We start from the raw sequence: 21397 nt of genomic DNA, 5'->3' as shown, positions 1-21397 counted from the left end.
AAGGGACTGAAAAGTCATTGATTTAACAAGCCTCAAAATTAATCAGCTGTAATCCGTATCTAAATTTTGTAATTTACTTCATAAAAGTTTTCTTGAAGGAAAGAGGTAAAATTATACTTGATGCCATATATTAATTAGAGAAATGATACTGATAACTTTGTGGCAGAAAAAGGACTGATTCTGCCTTTATTCATGTGATGAATTAAGCAAATCATCCTACATGAGTGGCAATGAAACTCTGACAGCATAACATTGTTCTTCTATCCATCTGATTGCAAAGCAAAAAATGACTGAGGCACACTTAGCTAACGAGAAGAGATGACAAATTTCTCAAGAAGTAAACAGCTTTCTCAGACACAAAACTGTCATGATTTTGATGTCTGAAGTCTCAGGCTCTTCCAGGATTTCAATGGCATAAATCAACAACCATCTACCAGCACTTAAACATCTGGTTCCTATCACTCCAAGCAGTCATGCCTTATTACTTCCTTGTGTTCCTATTTGGGTTTGAATTCAAATGCTGCTGCTGGTCTCTGCTTGGGAACATGGATCACCTTTTTGCTCTGTTTGTGCACAGCAAATAGCAGTCTGTTGTGTATCTTTTTTTTTAATTTTTTTTTTTTTTAATGCATTCTTGCAAAACTGATTGTGAATAATATTATTCCAAATGTAATTCCAAAAAACTTTACGCAATGCTAAAGGCAAGCAATTGTCAAATGAAGATATGCTATTTCTGGCACAGGAATTATGTTCATTTGCTAAAAGTTCTGAGCGGGGGAAACTCTACATTTTGAAAGGAAGATTTATTGGTCAGACTGAGTTTCCAAAAAAAAAAAAAAAAAAAAAAAAGAAAAAGAAAAAAAGAAAAAAAAAAAAAGCAGCTGTTTCCAGCTGCTGTGAGTTTGACCACATTATAAGAAAATGGATGAATGGGCAAAAAGCTGCTGTTATGACAGCCAAATTCATCATTCATCAAAACTCTACGTTCACTCTTTCTGAGTTACAAGAGCATACAAAAAAACCCTGTCATTTTAAAGAGTGATAATATAAGAAGTTATACTACTTTGTAGACAAGACTTTAGGCTAGGAGCTGTGTTTCAAGCTAAATGCAACCAAGTAACAAATAGATCCTAGGAATTCATGTGAACTTCAGTTGGCTCGCCTTTGGTGTAGCATGTACACCCGCATTATGAACTGTTCTATATTCAGTGAAGCTCACACAAATGGCAAGTCCCTCAGCAACCACAAATGACTTCATGGGATGGATCCTAAAGAGAAGCCCACAACTATCTGCTTGTTTCTAGGAAGCACAGCAGTTACTAGAATGGCAGTGTTTGCATGGAAATCCTTCTGGATTCCTATAAATGTGCTTTAAGTGATTGGAAAAAAGGTCAAGCGGGTGCAATGTAATTCAATAAGGCAGCTTTTTCCTCATACAACCAGTGAACATGGCACTGTTTTGCACATGTGGGACAAACCAAGCACCCTCTGGCATAATGTATTAATGGATTCTACACCCAGGAGGTCATGGCTTTTTAAACAAGGGGCTTTTTAGACTTTAGACTGTTTGTTCAACATCATGATGCAGTAAATACTCAGAAGATCCCAGCTGTGCTTTAAACAACTAAATAAACGACAGACATCAGACAGACTGGCCCCCAGCAGCTCCTGTTGCGTACGTGTCTAAATAGAAAGCAAGCTTTGAAATCTGAAGCTCTTTTTGAAATCTGTAACCAATAAGATATCCTGTGCCATATTCTCCCTGCCTAGATGTCAGTAAACGTATTGAATCTGGTTTTGGTTTTGCTCACATCTCTGTGCAATAGGAATGTGTATGCAAAATCAGTGCTGTTACCCAAGCATGCTTGCAAAGGGAATCATGTTCCCTCATTGTTCATTATGGCTCCAGTTACAATAATAAAAAGGGTAGAATTTGGCTCTTACTTTTGTGTCTGAAATGGCATCATAAAGTGATTCTCTTGTATTTTTCACAGATATGCCAATCTGCAACCATAACTAGAGTAAAATAAGAAAGTAGTTAAGAGTGCCAATTTTATTTAGCCATTTTTTAGAGTGGAGCCAAGCTTCAAGGGGAGTTATGTTTATTTATGCCACAGCCATGAATAGATGCAACTGAATTTATACACTTCTATTTTTGTCAAATGAGCGCTCATACTTCCCACAGAATATGCGAGTTTACCCATTTCTGACTTACTATCACATCACTATAACTCACTTACTATGCCAATTATACACAAAAGTTAGGCAAAGTAGTAATAAGGTTTTTTTCAGTTTTCCTATGAAGACGTACAGACTCTTTAAAATGGTGGTCTTTGAAAATGAATTACATTTACAGCAGAATCACACATCAGAGTAATTAAATGATAATCATAAAGACTCTTGCTCCCAGATTGCTCAATAAACTTGGTTTCCTGATTTTCCCTCATGTTTTGTCTGTAACTCTTCAGATACTTCACGTATTTTCTAAACTCGGATTTAAGTGTTATCTGTCAATTCTTCTGCGTAAGAGACTGCTTTCAATGCCAATACAAATGCAGAAGTCAGAAAACATGAACAGACTGGACTGTGAGAAACATTCTTTCCATAATAAAGATCAATCCAACACTTCTACAGTTACTGATGTTAAATTATTTTGCAGTGCACTTGAGGAGATAGAAGAGGCAAACCAATGTTTATAAAACTGCCTATGAAGCTGTCCCTCAAATTACCAACCACAAACTGCTAGCTTCCCAAATAAAGTGTAACAAGTGTATTTAATGGCAAAAACAACGTAAACTGAGAGAAAAAATACGTATGTCTCCGATCATATAAGACATTCAGTATAACCAAAATACTACTGTGCAATTAATTTTAAAGTTTAACTTTGTTATTTCATTTGCTAGATAGCATAAAATAAATTAGTATTATATAAAGTCTAATTTGAATTAAGAAATGTATTTATTAAGTAAAGGTTACTCTTCTACACAATAGAATATATTTGATAGAAGTCAGATGCTCTAAGTAACTAGCAGTCCCCCCTGATTGAAGTTTAAAGCTCTCCCTTCAAGAAATACAACTAAGAGCTGCAGACAATTATCTGTGTGGCATCATAGAGAAGCAGTTTTAAGAGACTGTCTTAAATACATACATATGTACAGAGTCTATATACTATTCATGTACACGATCCGCTGTTTCTTCAAAAACATCTGCTCAAAAATTTGTACTTGGGCTATATTTTCAGTCAGCATAAAGTGAAGATGCTCTGCTGACATCACAAAAGCCATGCTGAGATACACTGGCTGTAGGCTGAATTCAAGCCCTGTCAGCAGATATCAGTGGAAAACCTTCTAAGAGACACGGTGCACAATGAACAGGTTAGAGCAGGGTGACTGCACCAGACCAACAGCAGAAATTTAAAATACTTAATGGAAGTGAATTTGGTTCTCAGGTTTCTTCAAGGCTGGAGAACACAGATATCAAAAACTCTTACTTAAGAGCTAGATTTTTCAACTTATAATCAGCTTTTATACCTTCCATTTCCCTGGTTTTATACAAGAGTATATTTTCATGTAATGTATAATGCATAACTGTATACCTGCATTCTCTGGACTCAGAAATTAATGGTAGAGAAGTACATATTCTGTTTTTGTTTGCCCATTCAACACCCTTGTCACAGCATTCTTCCATTGAAAGATCTGCAGAAATGAAAAAAGAAAGAAAAACACAACAATATATTTATCGCAGTCTTAATAAATAGCACCATATCTGTCAGTTTAAAGAAAGAAGGATAGTTCATTTTCCCTCCCTAATGTGCACAATGCACATACACAGAAAGGCAGCCAAGGCCCAATGAGATATCCTTTAATACCTTGCAATAAGCTCAAGGTATTCCTTCATCTGTGAAGTAAACTACAGTTTCGTTTATCCTTCCAAATAAAGACACAGACCATGGACTGATACTCCAGCAGAAACCAGTTCAGACAGAGATTGCATAATAAAGAGGTATGCCTCACTGCACTTCTTTATTATCAAAGGTATCAAAAGGAACCATCAAAATCCAGAAGAAAACAGGATAAATCAAATAACTGAGTGATACGAAAGATGAGTGATTCTCATTATAAAGTAATTTACAGAACTGTTTGTTTTTTTTTTTCCTGAGGTTATCATCAAATTAATCTGTGTGACCCAAAACTATGTAATGCAAAAATATTGTACACTTAACATATGAAAGAAAAATTATACGGAAATCAATTGATACCTGAAACTCAGAGCAAAAGCATACTTAAGATAATTATCCGTGCAGAGCATTATTTTTGCTGAAATCTCCAATTGAAGAAAACTAAATAATGAACTGACAATCACTACATGTTTGTTTCATATTCCAAGTGCAAAAGTTCACTGCACAGCAGGTGTATCAGAACTTGGAATAAAACATGAGTCACATTTTCCTATTAATTATTTTGCAGTCCACACACTGAACAGCTCCTTGTATAAAAAATATGCAACCTTTGTTTCATCTATTTTTGACTAATTGACCTTATGGGTTGCACCCAGGAGTGCTGAGGTGACTGGCTGATGCCAGTGTGAAACTACCCTCGATTATCTTTGCTCTGAAAAAAGTTCCTGAAGAACTGAAAAAACATCCCCCCATCTTCCAAAAGGGCAAGAGAGAACATTGGGGAAAGTACAAATCTGTCAGTGTCATCTCACAACCTGGGAAGCTGATGGGAGAAAATTCTCCTAGAAACCATTTCAGAACAGGAGGATATGAAAGTGATTAGAGAAGTTCCTCTGGTTCTCCCTGTACTAGTAATGAGGTTCTTCTCCAAGTGCTCCTGCTCTCTGAGGGTTATAGCCTCCTTCCACCTGTCTGCAGACCCACCCACCTCCTAACCTGTTGCAATCATTTAACCTGTTCATGATCACATTTATTTTGACAAAGACCAGAAGGAACTTAGATGAGTTCCTCAAGTGGCAGACTTTCATTCACAGAGCAGTAAAGAGCAGCTGAAAGCCAGAAGATAACCCTCTCCAGTAACATAGTTGCTTTCAGAGAATAACCTGTATTCCTGATAAGTGATTATAACCTAACAATTCCAAGAAAAAACGTTAGATAAGATTTTAGGATGTACCAGTCATCTAAGGGTTGGTACCCTTAAGGATGCTACTACTCCTACTGTGCAAATTTCTCAACCACTGAGAATAATTCTGCTATCTCTCTTTAGGAAAGATTAAATCAAAATAGAAAATATGTGAAGAAAGGCTGGGAGGATGGACAGAGGAATCAAAGCCTAGGTACATGAGGGGAGGCCAGAAAAAACAAACAACCAAACAAACAGACTACTTTAAGCCTAGATAAGTAAAGCTTGTGAAAGGATGTGGTTTCTGTCAACAAATATCACAGAGGTAAACAGTAATCAGAATGATGGGATCAAGCAAGCCAAACATTCTTTAATAAGAAAATCATCATATTTCTAAATGGAATTGCATTTAATGTTAGTTTATAAGAGAGCTTTGTACTCAGTGACCCAGGTCATTCTTCTAGCCTTACTTGCATATCCAAAATACTGATCAAAACTGTAACTCTGAATTCCAGGCAATATTTCTCTTGAATTCCTCACTGTGTCCAAAATTTATGCCAGCGTCTGAAAGCTAATTGCAGCTAATAATGATACCGGGAAAATCTGTCCTGTGAATAAATATCCGCCTGTGGTGAAAGACATACATTTGTGTCTGATCTTTTCTTTGGGAATAGGGGATCCTGTCTGCTGCTCTCTGTCTGCCAGTATACTGCTAACAAACATTTCATGCATTGAATTTCATACAATGTGTTACAAATAATTGTATTTTTTAGTGCTGTTGACTGCAATTAATCTTACTCATGCTGAAAAATGATACACATTTAATTGAAGCGCAGAGCTGGCTGCAGGCTTTTGCATGGCTTTGTACAAATGGGTCTTTAGCCAAATTCCTCTCCAGAAGGACAATCCCTGGCTCTGGATACAGATTCTTCCTCCCAGCTCTGGCAATACACCTCTACTCCAACCAAATAACTCAAGAATTCAAAGCAGGCCAAGCTAAGCAACTTCCTCTGTAGAAGTGTGTCCAGAAAAAGAAGGCTTCCAGATAGATTGTTGAGGGACAACTGTGGTCCAATATCCCTTCTTTCTTTTTTTTTCTTTTTCTTTTTTTTTATTTCTTTTGTGACATCAGAATTCATATCCTCCAAAGATCCTGCTAGAACTCTCTGGAGAACAGGGGGAAGTGGAAAACAAGCAGAAAAAAAAAGGACTCCACCCTCAAGGCCATTCTTCTCATACATAACAATAAAAGAGTGGAAAACATTTTCTCTAGCTTTGCTTCACAGTTTGCCTTTTAAAATGGTATTTCATGGATAAAACTCTATTCTTGCAAAATCTCTAAAAGTGCTTGTCTCACCTCAAGGTTCATCTCCTGACTGCACTGGAATTTATTCTGATATTTTTGGCATTAAGAGTTACTAACGATTATTTAGAAACAGGATAGACTTAGTGCCTTGTAACTTCATTTTTCCAGTGTTGTGGACTGAACTGTAAATGTGTATATTCATGTGGCTTCCAGTTGGAAGTCTTTGGGCAAGCAGTTTGTATTCAGACCATTTGTGCTTTTTTCATCTTCTTCAGGGGACCAACAGCATGGGGCAGCTATGGCATGTCTCACTTCTAATAACGAGAAGTTCCTCATATATAGGACCTGGAAAGAAGGGGTAGTGGAAAGCAGACAATAGAAACTACCTTGACAACAACATCTCAAGGATTCTCACTTACTGTGTAAAAAGTAATGATTCTTTTTTTTCCTTCTGAATATAACTACATGGCTTTTATTGCAGCTGAGTGGCTCATAGCACCCCTCTGTGCTGGAATGCTAGAGATTAAATACACATTACAGTACTGCTCTTCTGAACTTAGTGCCCCTAAAACCGTTTAGCCAAGTGCTTAATGTTATACGCAATTCAGACAAAGAAATCTCAGGCGTCTGAGAGACAAAACATTTCTGGGAAAAAGCTGATTATACTGTTTGCATTCAGATAAAATATGTATTTTTATTTGGAAAGAAGAACTCTACAGGAAAGTTGTAATATGCAGGCATACACTGTGTGGTCCATTGTGTGAGCTTTTGAAGCAATTGTTCAGCTTTCTGATGTCATGAGACAAAGATATGATGATAAAACCAAGATCTGTTAAGATGGTAACATTTACTTCTCATCCAGATTTTGCAGGTTACTTGACCAATTCAGGAGAAAATTCAAGCCTAATTTGGATAAAATCAGATGCATCTCCCTCACTACCTTATCCCAGTAAAAAAGTATGTGCAGAAGGGCAGCAATGAGAACATGAGTTGTAAAAACTCTACATGTTAATATAGGAACAGCTGGGATCCCTATCTTGATGTTAAGGTGGTTTGTGCAGTATTCTGAGAGAACTTCCAGGAGTCCTCTTCAAGGAAAAGGACAGAAGAAACACAGCTGGAATTCAGATATCTAATTTTATAAAAGCTGTTGTGAAGGCACTTATCAGATAACAACTGGTTAAAGGTCACAGTAATTAAAACATTTTGTGCACATGATGTATTCATCTGCTAGCTACAAATTATGCTGACATTGGCAAAACATGCTGCAGCATATGGTTGTTTTAAAAAAAGTAGTTTGCTAATCTTAAAAGGACTGCCATACTCTGAAGGAGCTCAAAGCAAAAAATGTGGTCAAATTCTGTAAAAATTTCTATAACTTTAGACTTCTATGATGTAATAACTGCTTATTCAGCTGCTACAGTTAATAATTTCTGTAAAAGAAAGATAAGCTTAAGATTGTTATCCAAAAGCATGATTCCTGGAATGAGAAACCCTGAATTCCTGCTGGGAATCATGGAAGAAGTAAGCAGGACTAAAATGGATTGGACAATTCTCATGGTGCTAGCTTTCTACCTAGATCAAAAAAGGTCAGATTTTTTAATTAACAACCTACAATAGCAGCTATTCTGTACAGCTGCACAGCTGATGGAAAAGCCTATGCACAACACAGGATTAAGATAGCTGTTCATCACTCAGTGCTGATCTATGGATAACTTATAAACTGCTATCACTGATCATACTATCAGACCAAAGCTACACCTAAGCACAGGTGGACTTACCAAGCTAGTGCTATTCAAGCCTTCTAGTTCCTCACTACAAGTGAAGTGACCATGATATTCATCGACTCCCCAGCACACACAACCAGCTGTAGTAGGGTACAGATTTGGAAATAAGTCCGGGGCAAGGGGTTAAGGTCACAACTTCCTACTAAGATGTTTTCAATCTTTTAAGCACATCGATTTACACTGTAAGAGACTCAGCACTAATGGAATGCAAGAGAACAGAACATGATTATCACTTCTCAGCATATGCCGATACAGACAGCAGGCAGACTCTGTAAAAGCTCAACACCAGTCCAACCAGTCCAAGTTTCAGCAACAGTACGTCATCCTGAATTTCTGGAACTCTTGCTTACAACAGACACGCATTAGTTTAGGTTTCCAATTAGAAAAAATATTTTCAACTTTTACAGCATATCTTTCTTGTCAAGAAAACTCTCTTACTAGCAGTACTCATATAATTCCTAGCTGAAAAGAATAATGCAAGTCTATATACATTATTAGATCCTCAAAATGACAAGTTGGCAATCCTGTTTTAATCAGGGTCGTGTTTTTTGTCTCCCAGCCTCCCTCTAAAATTATACTCTTCTGATGAATTCGGAGAAACTGCATATCCTTCTGGCCAAGGCTTCACTGTGATGTAGGTTCAGTGCAGACTAACTGTGCTTGGCCAGCTCTGCCACTGCCATACTAATTGTTCACAAAACTATGATACCTGACTAATATTAGGTAGACAGGTCAGCTGCCTTTGTAGCAAGGATGGCAGTGAAGTACTGGTGGCTAGAATTTGCAGTTTCAATTTTTTTGGTTATCCATTCTACAAACTGTAGAAAAGCTCTTTCTGGCAACGCAAATACTAGCTGGCAACATACAGGATCAAATAGACACAGAGACACATTTAGACAAGGGAAGAAAGCTGATTTCGAAAGTCCAACTTGTAACAGAAACAGGATAAGACTGCCTTGTTGCACCCAATCTTGTGGGTAAACCTAGGGATTACGCACACAGAGAGGAAGAAGTGATGAAAGAGAACAACATACAATGAAAAACTTGGCCTCACAAATTCCTGAAACAAACACTTTGAACTGAGAGTAATGGAGCAATGAAGCAAAGCACAGCATCCCTCAGCATGAGATGGTGTATTTGCTGGATTTCTTCAGAATTAAACTGGAATTAAGTTCTTCCTCCCTTACGCATCTAGAGTAAGAAGTATAGCAAATGGTTACTTTTCCTCCTTTCAAAGAATCTTCTCCACACCTCTGTGAAGGAAGTATCAAGCCAAAAAAAAAAAAAAAAAATTTGAGTGGGTAAATAAGGGAGCAATCTGGAGTGATCTGGGGGTTGGAAGGAGAAGCAGGTTGTAAACATTGTCTCTTTTGGACAGTTAGCTATTCTTAGTCCTTCCATTAAATTTCTCTGACAGTTTTCCTAACAAATACAGAAGTACTGCATCCAAGCTTGGGGCCCCCAACACAAGAAAGATATGGTGCTGTTGGAGAGGGTGCAAAGGAGGGCCACAGAAATGATCAGAGGGCTGGAGCACCTCTTCTGTAAAGAAAGGCTGGGGGAGTGGGGCTGGTTCTGCCTGGAGAAGAGAAGACTTTGGGGAGATTTCATTGGGCCTAATAGTACTTGAAGGAAGCTTATAAAGCAGGAGGGAGACTGACTTTTTACACAGTCTGATAGCGATAGGACAGGAGAGAATTATTTTAAATTAAAAGAGGCAAGATTTTAGATTAGATGCTAGGAAAAAATTATTTACTCAGAAGGTGGTGAAGCACTGTCACAAGCTGCCCAGAGAAACTGCAGATGTTCCATCCCTGGAGGCACTCAGGGTCAGGTTGGACGGGGCCCTGGGCAACCTGACCTATCGGTAGCAGCTCCACCCATGGCAGGGGGTCTAGAAATATACGATCTTTGAGATCCCTTTCAACTCAACCCATCCTATGATTCTATGATACCAGCTCGAGCTTTATAACACATACAACACGAAACCTGAAGCCAGGATGCCCTCCTGACAAAAACACAAAACAGTGGATCTACTGCATCCTACAAGGCCCAGCTCCACCACCCACCAGTCCTCCCCAGTGCTGCTCAAGGCTACTCTGAGGGAACCTGTGAAAATGGTGCCTCTTTCCAATCAGGGAGGGCTTAAAAGTTACGGACTGACAGCTAATCACTCACGGTTCACGTGTTGCTTAAAAAGGGAATATTCTCCACAAGCACCCTTAATGGTTTCAGTTTCTACCTTCAGATGATTTCTCATCTGAGTGTGATTATTTCAGGACAGCTGAGATTACTGAGAAAACCCAGCTAGCATACTAACTAAAGTAGCAGCACCCTAAAGGAAATGCCTGGTATGTTAGAGTGTTTTGTGGTTGGTTTTAAAACAGCCAGCATTTTTACTGGAAATTTTTTTAGGTCTGGAGAACACTCATTTATGGGGAATGTGGCTCTGGTAGCACCAGCAGTGGCCATCACACAATTAAGGGGATTTTTCAAATATGGCCAAACCTCAATTTATGAGGTGTGTCTGTTTGCAGTCTATAAAATGAAGCTCTTAAAACTGTTGATGGTGGCAGCTGGGGATGAAGTAGCTGATGTGTTTGGTGATAAGGGATGCAATGCTTTTTTGTAACATGCCTTATTTCTTCTGATGGAAAAAGTAAATACTAAGTGTGTTTTAAAAAAAAAAAAAAATTGTCTAAATTCTAATAAAAAAAAAAATCTTTCAAAAAGGAAGGCAATTGCCTACTCAAAAAATTAGAAAATACTCCATCTATTGCAGGAAAACCATAAGGCAACCCAAATGCATACCAGAATGCCATAGAAAACAAGGATAAAAGAGCCTGTGAGAGGTTATCTTCTTGTATCCACAACTCTAGCAGAAATAATAAAATTTGGCAGTTGTAGGCAGACCTCTTTTTAGTTGCTCACAACAATATCAAGAAAGGCTGCTTTCCCAACCCTGAACTTTTAAAATAAAATTACTTCACAGAGTGCTGATAATCCTAAGCAGTGTATTTTCCTTTCTCATTTAAGAACAATTTTTTATCTTCTCATGATTTCTCATTTCAAATCTTCAGAGAATACGTCATTGAGAAGTTTTATATAAGATGTTATAATTTATTATTAGTCCTGCTCGTTTGTATAAAGGCCATGATCCAAAATGTACTGTAATAAATAACAGACAGACCTCAAATAGCTTTGGAACAAGTCCAAGTGAACATATATATTTAAATTAAAGCAATTGAAATAGGAAGTATGTGAAAATATGACTGAGCAGCTCATCTCAGAGCTTAAAACAAATTCATGCTCTAACATTCCCGCACCTTCTCAATTTTGTAAAATTGTTGTCAGTTTCATACTGGGATCTCTCTATTTTCATCTGACCAGAGAATCAGCAATAATAATAACAATAATAATATTATTATATACTGTTTAAATGACATACACCTACTCTGTAAGCATGGTTATTGAAAATATAAATGGACAAAGATGAATGATTCTGATTTTCTTCTATTGCTACATTTAAAGAATAGTCTGAAGACTATACTGACTGTATAAAATGTACAGCACAATGGGACAAGGTTCAAGTAACTAATGAACATGGAAGGAACCTGTAGAAAATAAAGATCCTTTTTTTATATATAGTTATACAGCAATGAGTTAGGAAAGGTTCTCTTAGAGACATTATTAAAACTGTCTTATATGAGATTTTCCTCATTAGTCAAATTACGTATACTGAACCACAAGCTGCTATGTAGCTCTTTGAGATTTTCTTTGGAAGTACTGACATTAAAGGTACTCTGTACTCTGAACCCAGAACTCAGCCAGTAAAAGAGCTTCAGAGCAGACTGATAGTCTGTTCTGTTTCAAATGTAGTGCTGGTATCGTTTGTACAGTATAGAGCTTAGTAAATACTAAAAGCTTCTTATCAGAAAACATCTTACAAGCTATTGGCTTGTATTTGGCAATCTCAAAAATAACATGACTCTCCTGTACTTAAGCAGTAAATATGTAAATCTTCATCAGAGCTGTCTGTCAGCTCTTTCTGAAGGAAAACTTGAAATAAATTGGATTAACTGAAATGAGTTCAAGTGAAAATTCCTGAGAATTTAGAAATTCTTCTTCAATTCCTTTTCAAGATCAAACATTGCAGACTTGAAAACCAGAGGACAATCTCTCAAATTTTTAAAAAGTCTAAAGTAGGTTATACTAAGCACAGGGGACTCACAAGTGCTGGGGAAAAAAAGTGTTACTTTTTATTTTAAAGTGAAGGCAAGTAGTTTCATTAACTGCATTAGCAGAAGATGTGCCAGTGCACTGAGGAAAACATTAGCACTGAAGATTGTTGTGTTCTGTCAACAAGAGAAGAATTTCAACACAACTTTTACTAGTAATTTCAGCATAACTCACTGCAGTGCCCTACTGTCTTGCCAGAGGTGGCTGTAGCAGGATAAGAATCATCATCTTGTCTGATAAACTGGCAAGTTACTATTGTAATTTTTCCCTTATTGTATGCCGTGTTCCTGCCAATGAAAAATACCCACTATGCTGCCTTTGTAGTTACTACTTTGACTATTCCTGTTTCCAAGCTACGTTTTACTAACACCATATTATGCCCAAGAATTCCTCACATTCTTCTAGGTCTCTTCATTGATCTTTATTGACCCTTCCTCCACTTCATATTCTTTTGGCTTCACGTGACCTCTTGCAATATCTTCCCTCTTGCTCCTATTGACTCCTTCACTAACTTCCTTGCGGACAGCCTTTCTGTCATTTCTGACTCAGCAGAGTCTTAGTCTTCTGCCTCCACTTACACATTTTATCTTGGAATAATGTCATCCAATCTTCCAGTTGCATGTAATGACTTAACTATTAAAATCCCAGCTCCTGACCTATTTCCTTTCATCTAATCCACATGTAAATATATGTGCCTGACATTTCCTGAGTGCTTTACAAAAACATTTGTCTATTCTGGCTAAAATTATCTGCTATTTTCTTCCTTCCTCAACTTCTTCCATTTTCCTTATTCCTTGTCACTGGCAGGCACCACTGTTTGCTACTTGTATTCACAGAGTTCGGTTTATTTATCTTTTCCATAAGAAGCCATTTTATCTTACCATGAAGATTCTTACCCATACCATGATTTTTTAATTTAGATTTCAATCTTCTCTTTCTTGACCTTCTCTGTCTCATTCCCCTTGTGTTCTTTACAAGTATTCTTTGAAGACAGTAGACACTTATTCTGCTTATCAAATTGATTTTGACACCTACTTCTTTAGGTCTATCCATAACTCATGAAAACAAGTTTATATTCTTTTATGTTCCTGGGTAACTATCTCAGGCAAGTTCTGGAAGAGCTATGATTCACCTTTCCTTTTCAAAAATGCTAATAAAAATACTGCTGAACAAGTTGGTCTTGACACAGCTATTTATTGACAGTACATGAGTTGATATCAAGCTTGCAGAATAGGCTATACATATCAATAAATAGATTTTGAAAATCCACTGACCTGCTATCAGATTTTGCCTGAAATCTTAAATAATCATATAAACACACTGCAGTAACTTGATAAGTTAGTTTATGGATTTTCATCTTGGATTTGACTAACACGTCTGCTTTCAATTACGGAGATGAAAAACAAGAGTTTAACATTTTGCTCTTCCCCTGATTGCAATAAAACATCATGCCTGAAAATGGTCTATTAAAAGGAATTTCAGCTGAAAACTAATTTAGAGGTAGACAGCACTCATGCTTTAGAATTAGATTTTTGGGTGGTAAGTGATTTTTAGGGGGGTTGGAACTAGATAATCTTCAAGCCATTCTATGATTCTATGATTAGAGAGAGTAGCTATGATAGCAGGCAAAAAAGACCAGCCTTTTATAAGTCCTACTCCACCCACATATTTCTTATAAATTTATTGCTATAAAAGCACATGTAAAAATCATGATCTTAAAATAAAACTCATTCCACAAACTCAGTGGAACATTTTTTTTATTACAAACTATAAGCTCACACTGAATAGACATGTTTCCAGATGTTTAGTGAGTTAAACTGTCTGTGTCTGTAGTACCAAGACATGCCAAATACCCAGCGAGAGGGTGAACTGTTCATACACTGACTGGACATAATGATGTGACTAATCCACCTTTTTCAGTAGGGATGGCAGTTTATAAGCAAAAAATGTTATAATAAAAGTGTAATGTCTAAAGTAAAATGAAGTTGCATCATAAAATTTAAGTATGCACATTCTTATAAGCATTCTATTTTCACATGCATTGGGCAGTTCCCCTGAACTTAGCCCCAGGTCTTTAATCAATAGATACTGATCACAGATGATCTGATAATTCATTAGAAGAGAAAAGCAAATAAGAAAGGTGAAAGAAACAAGTTTATGAGGAGGCTGTATTTCAGAAATAAGTTGATAATGTGACAATTACATCATTTTAAAGCCCTCACGAGATTGCCTTTATCCCAAGCCTCTTTACACTACTCACACAGAGGAGACTCTGCCCCAAAGAGCGTACACTCAAACAATATGAGCTTGCCATGTAAGTAGCTCATTTGCCTGCAAAACACAGATGGCCATGTAAAAGAAAAATCTTACAGTGATTACAATTACCGTAGCAAAGTCTTCTCTTCAAGAAGCAGTATCCTAAACAAGGACCCTCATTTACCCTTAGAAATTTAAGTCTAGTTTTATCTAATTTACTGTTTTAGAATTCTGAAGACACAGCAATTCCCAGTGAAATTGGAGTTCTGATTTTTGTTTGAGAATAAAGACCTGATATACCTTTTTCTGCCAAATTTGTCTATAATTTGCAGTAAATTTCAAAAACCTGACATTGCACATCCAATGACGTATTTTATGTCATATATTTTATGATATATAGTGAATGAGCTAAGGTTAAAGGTACACTGAATTACAAAGTGAAGTTATTCAGTATTTTACAGCAATTTTCAGCAGTCAATATTATGATGTCCCTTCCTTGTGAAACATCAAAGCCACAAAAGTACCCTGTCCTCAGAAAGTAGAAGTTATCCTGGGATTTTAGCACCAAACTTCGCTTTCCAATTCCCTCCTTACTCTGTTCCTCCGTCTTTAAAAGGAGTGGCTAACATCTCCATCCACGGCAAGTATTTCAAAGGACGGCTGTGACAACCGCCACGCAATTGGGAAATCCAAGAGCCAAAATGCAGTGATAGTAAATAATAAATTACCTCACTGGCTTTTGTCTGCCGTCGTTAAGTCGGGGGCCACGTGTTTGTAAATGTTTGCTGGCGTGCAGGATGATCCAGCCTGAGCTCTGAACGGCCCCTCAGAGTTTGGCAGACAGATGCCACTTAGCCGCTAGCTATGATGAACGCACTGTCACAGCATGAAAGTAGCTTCTCTGACATGTCTTAACAGTTACACTTTCATATGCCCCGCCGAGTCAAACCAAACCAATATCCTCTTTTGATGCGGTGCCGAGAGAACAGGCAAATACGTGCACGGCATACAGACAGGGCCAGCAGGACCCAGGTCCTCGCCCTCCTCACCAACTCCACCACTCAGTGCCACTCGGACTTTTCACGTTCTGCCTTTAACAGGCCTGCGCCCTGCCTCACTGCCTCCTGCTTCGGCCGCATCTCCAGCTCTCCCTCGGACCCAAGTCCCACTTTTGGAGTGCAGCCGGCTGCCCGGCGGCTCACACCTGCCCTCTCTGCGAGGCCGGCCTCGGGGCTCCTCGTGTCGCTGTTCCGGGGCTGCCTAACCCAGCGGGCCGCACCCGGCCCCGCCGCCCGGCCGGCTCACCGGCTCCGCGCGGCACAGCTAACCTGCCTGCCCGGAGCCTCGGGCGCGGTGCTCGCCACGCCTTTCTCCTCGCAAGAACGTGGCAGCGGCGCTTTAAAGCCCGTCCGGGACGTCCAGGGGCACAGGCGAGAAATGAGTAGGAGAGGGGGGGCTGAAAGCCGCAGGGAAGTCCGGCGGCTCCTCGCTCTAAGTTTACTCCCGCTCTCCCCTCGGGTCAGCCCGCCGGGACCCCCGCCGGCTTCCCGCGCTGGGTGCCGCTTCCCGCACTTACCTTGGCCCCGGAGCGCGGGCAGCAGCGCCAGGAGCAGCAGCAGCCGCAGCGGCCGGGCCCCGCGGAGCTTGTCCATCGGCCGGCGGGAGCACTCGAACCGAGCGGGGCTTGGCTCTCCCCGCTTCTCGCTCGCCGCCGTTGCTGCTGTGGCTGATGTTATATCCCAGCCGCCTGAGACCGGTTGGAAAAGAGCTCGCAGGAACCCCCCGCCCGGTGGGCTTTACAAAGATTTAATTCACTGCCTCCCACGGTTAATTACACAGCCTGCAAGTGCTCAGCAGAACTGAGCGGCACCGCGGCTCGGAGGCAGAGCCCCTGTTGTGCTGATACCCCTACTCTCTCCTCGCCACCCCCACACAGGCTGGGCTGTAAATGTGACTCCCTTCGGCTCGGAAAACTTTACAGATCCTCAGCATGAACCTAGGGACGGCCTGACTGATTCCGTGTGCGAGAAAGGCAGCGAATTCTGTCGGAGCCAAGTGGGAGAAAGCCACAAACAAAGGCAAAGCAGAGAAAAACAAAAGAAACCACCTAGCAGGGGAGGAAAGGTTTAACCTCTAGAGAGATTTTCAACACCCCCCCACCCCTCCGTGGTCTTTCCATGGATTTTACTCTGCTGTTTTTTTTTTTTTTTTTTTTTTTTTTTCTTTTCTCAGTACAAAGGATTTTAAAAAGAGAGAGATATTCCAGATTCTCTAAACGAACTTCACTGGGGGGAAAAAAAGAAAAGAAAACCCCACCGATCTTACTACTTGTAAAATATCAGGATGAGAATTTCTACCCAGGTGAGGCAGACAGTTCTGCTCTATCGACCCCCACCTCCATTATCTTATTTAAACAGGAACACAAACACTGATAGTGGTCAAAGGCAAAGCTGGGTTGGAGGTGCTCAGTTGGCTGTGTTGCTGCCAAGATCTTTCAGATAACGCGGGGACAATGTTTACATGCAAATACGTGTAGAAACAAACAGGGAGTTCATTGCTCCATTCCACTCTGCCATCGGTTTTCCTCAGGAACAGCTGTAAGTTGCTTTATATTTCTTTCGCAGTTGTGCCACAGGGGACTCTGATTGGACTATTCATCTTGTGAGCACTCAATAACTCAATACATGTATCTCTCTTAAAAACATCCAACTGGAAAAAAGCATTTAACACGCATGAGAGCTGAAAGTATGCAGATTTTTTTTTCTTCCCCTGGTGACTTGCTCTCTTCTTTCCTTAGAAAAGAACAGAGGCCATGTGGCTAAGGGTCCAACTAACCCAACAGCTTGTCTTCAGCAGTGATTGCAAGTGGTCACTGGACGAAGGGCAAACCCAAGGAAAGCCTTCTCTCAGCTATCCTGCAAGCCTCCAGCTGCTTTGAGTTTGGAACATTTCCTCAGAGCAACGTAATTTCTGTGTACTTAGTAGCCCTCAGTGAATTCCTATTCCAGGTATTTATCCAGTCTCACCATGAGTTCTCGTAAACCTTTATCACCTGAAATATCCTTTGGCAACAGACTTACATCAATCTTCCACTGCCTGTGTGAAAGACCATTTCATTTTGTTCCCTCTGCACCCAGCTTCATCCATCTTCTACTGATGCCTCCTCACTGCTGCAGGAAGACATCAAAGAACTGAGTCCTATCCCCACTCCTCATGCCATGAACATACCCTGCTCAGGTCATCCTTTCTTGACCACTGTTTATTTTATTTTTTCCTTCCCCCCCCCCCCCCCCCCCTTTTTTTTTTTTTTTTTTCTCCCCTATTTTGTTTGTAGGGGACAGTTTAAAAAAGCTGAGGAAGGATGGAGGACTGATGTTGTTCAGGAGTATTTTGCTTCCCTTTTCTACACATGCCTGTCTATTTCTGTCTCTTTTTTAAATGCCCTGTTTTCAAATCTTCTTGCACCAGTTATAGTGGGACTTAGGCAGTTTCCTCCCAGCTGCAGTTTTTAATACATCAGACAGCTGCAAGAGGCAACTAACAAAAATCACACCTTGTCTAAATTTTGCACCAGCTTAACCGGAACAGCAGTGTCTCCTCATTGAAACCCTAGAGGCAATTCTACAGTGGCTTATTTCACGTTACTTTAAACCTGATAAAAGATGAATATAAAGAAGTTCACCAGTTTTACTGAAGCAATATAAAGTCACACATGAAAGCTAGTCCACACACGGGCTTATCCTGATTAACATCATCTGTAGAGTAAGAATTCCTTCTTCCTGCTTAGTTTGCCACCACAAGTTGTTTACCAGGAATGAGGCAAACTCAACTGAGAATTTAAGAAATATTTCTAGAAAGCCTCACAGCTATGGCCTTCTGAAGATCTGGATAGTAGCTCTTGATTGCCTTTTTCTTTTTCATATTAATACATATCTCCAGTATAAATTGGCACTCCCACCTACAATCAGATTCAGTGGCTTCAAGTACATGTGATTCTAATTACTGACCCCAGGCTTTTTAGTGAGCTAAGCCATGCACTTGGTGCTCAGTTCAAAGCTCCTGGAAGTCCATGGAAAGTAAGGGCTTATGAGAGAGAACATTATGCACAACCACATTTTTTTTTTCTTACATCTGTTTGCAAAAGCCTTGTAATCCTTTGTGTAGCTTTTAAAACAAACAAATTCTTTAATTAGGATTTTATTTTTACTTCAGAAGAATAAAAATCATTTGCAAGAGCTCAGATTAATGTGTAATGACAGTGTAACAAATCATTGCATAAGTCATTTCCAAGGGTCTTGTTGCGAGTAGATACAATTGAGAAGAATGACAAAGAATTTCAATTTGCTCCAACAAACCCATTACCATCTATGGCACAGGTTCACAGTTGTCATTTTTCTATTTAGTTTCATGGGAACAGCAGTTCTTGAAGTGGCTTTAAAAAGCCTTTGTAAGGCCTGCTGAACCCATTTTCCCAGCCTTTTTGGTTTACTACAGCTCTGACAGCCTGCTTTCTTCTTGCCCTCCTCTCATTTGTCCAGAAGCTGTGAGAAAATCAAAAGGAAATTTTTCTATCTTCCCTGCTGCAGGGAAGAAAATAGATGTACCTAGAAATTAAATCTATCCATTGTTAATGAAGGAAAACTTCTTGGCCCCAATGGAAAAAAAAAATGAAGCAATGTTTTCTTCTCATTAAGGAAATACACTAAACTAAAGATGCATAAAAAGGCCTATTTTTCTTTCTTAAAAAGAATAATAGTCTACTCACTGCTTTGAGTGCACAGTGATCAAGCAAAGTCCATGGAGTCTATCTCCCAGCATTAAAATAAGACCCCAAACTCTACAGTAAACCAGTCCATAGTTATTGGGGTACAGATGATCCATGCAAATTAATTCCAACCATTGGTATGTGTGAAGTATAACTGGCATTCAGTTTCTTTGCTGAAGAAAACACTACCTAAATCTTATATTAAAATATAATTGTAATAATAAAGCTTTCTTTTTGCGAAAGACGTGGAAATAACTGTGTCAAATAATCATTTTAACACTGGAAATTTGGCCTATGTATATTTTTTAGCAACTGAATACTGGAAACTGATTTTTTGAGGTTTATGGGCACCGTTCTGATTTTCTTGCCTGTCCTGGTGGGCATTAATATCTCTGATTGAAATACAACACACCTTTTCCAGAAAATCCACATCAAAATTTTCAGAAATGAATGCACAATTCTAAGTTATCTTTCAAAGTTGTTAGTGTCATCACAAATGACAATTTATTTGTTATTTTGAACTATATCAATCTAGTTAAATTCTTGATAGATATCTGGGCTCGTACTCGTGGTGAAGTTACCATCACTCCATCACTATGTGTTCAATGCTTTGTGCATCCTAAGTGACCATCAAAATAACTAGATAATGCATCTTATGGACAATTCATATCACTTGCTAGGGATTAGCTTGTAATAAATCTCCTTTTAGATAAGCCAGTTCGTACCCCAAGCCATATGCTCCTCAAAATCAAGACTACTGATTATCCATACCAAACAGACACTGGTCTGAATTGTGCCAGGCCCTGGATGAGCAAGGGAAGACAAGATGCTTGGGAGCCTGCTCTGTTTCCTAAACTGTGCTTCCAGCTGCGTCAAGAAGGCTGACCTGGACACCATCCCATACCCCATTTGATTTAGAATGGCATCCTGCAGCTAATCTGGCTCAGGAATCTTTCCAGAATAATTGCAATGTCAGATAAAATTTTAAACCATCCTAAAATTGAACTGCTCTTTATACAAATGTATAGGTATACTGTATATAAGCATATATGTAAAATATTATGAATTCCTATGGCCCAAGCCACTTACACCATATCGGTAGCAATACAGATGCTTGCATCCGAACCAGGGAGTGTAGTTTTTCTCTATAGCTCAAATACATGAGAGGATAGTTCATAGAGCTTTCCTCACGCTGACAAACCCTTTCACTGCTAGATTGATCTGACAACATTTTTTTCTTTTTTGTGTGGATTAGCTTGTTAATAATGAAGCAGAATTCAACTTTATTTTTTTTTTTTCCTCTTTAATATTCCAGACTGAGATTCAACCCTGAGTCTTTTTCAACATAATTTCTTCTAAATATTTTGAGTGTTTACCCATTTTTGAGTTGATATCCATTTTGCAAGCTGCCTACTTTCTATTTTCTGTCTGATTGAGAAAAACATATATGGCTATCTTGGCCACTCAAAAGAGATAATGGCTTTCTATTATCACAACTTCTTCTAAGACAGGGAAGAACTTATTGAGGGATAAGGAATCGTTTGATGATTCATGTCATTTCCCTTGTGGCATTCCTTGTAGGATTCGGAAATAAGTCAGTCTGACATTCATGAGGTATTTCCTGGCTCTCCTTCTAGGGATTCATCCTTGCAGTCTTTCAGATCTCCCCCATCCCATAAATTTCCTTCCCCCTTCTAGACTCTGTCATGTCACTCCAGGAAGAGCTAGTCTTCTGTGTGAACAGTCAAGGCCAGGACCTGAGGCTTAGGAAGGCTGGGCTCAGTTTACATAAGATGTAGAGCAGTGTGAGTCATGCATATATGGCTTGGAGGGGACAATGATACCTGCCTTAGATTCTGCCTGGGGCCTACAGAAATCTAACAGCGTGGATCAGTCATTATTTTTACTGCAGTCTGTTGGAGGGTGACTTAAATTTGCCTATCAGCATCTGTGCCAGTAGTTA

General features: G+C 39.1%; 1 protein-coding gene across 3 annotated transcripts in view; it reads right to left on the bottom strand.

The window, feature by feature from the left end:
• FBLN1 (fibulin 1) overlaps positions 1-16780 on the bottom strand; it is an 83310-nt gene extending 66530 nt beyond the window's left edge. Inside the window, exons 1-2 of one of the 3 annotated variants that reach the window (XM_042890470.1) lie at positions 16246-16780; positions 3596-3695 (exon numbers count right to left, since the gene is read on the bottom strand). In XM_042890470.1, coding sequence (XP_042746404.1) covers positions 3596-3695; positions 16246-16321 — 176 coding nt within the window. In that variant the 5' untranslated portion in view covers positions 16322-16780. Of the gene's footprint in view, positions 1-3595; positions 3696-14673; positions 14733-16245 lie in introns of those variants that run through there. The other 2 variants (XM_042890469.1, XM_042890471.1) reach the window with 2 other exon arrangements.
• Positions 16781-21397: the final 4617 nt, after the last annotated feature.

The sequence above is a fragment of the Lagopus leucura genome, unplaced genomic scaffold (assembly GCF_019238085.1).
Source record: "Lagopus leucura isolate 7727_CA_CO unplaced genomic scaffold, USGS_WTPT01 Super-Scaffold_100159, whole genome shotgun sequence".
Taxonomy (NCBI): Eukaryota; Metazoa; Chordata; class Aves; order Galliformes; family Phasianidae; genus Lagopus; species Lagopus leucura.
The sequence above is the reverse complement of the archived record's forward strand: the minus strand, read 5'-3'. Positions and strand labels throughout refer to the sequence as shown.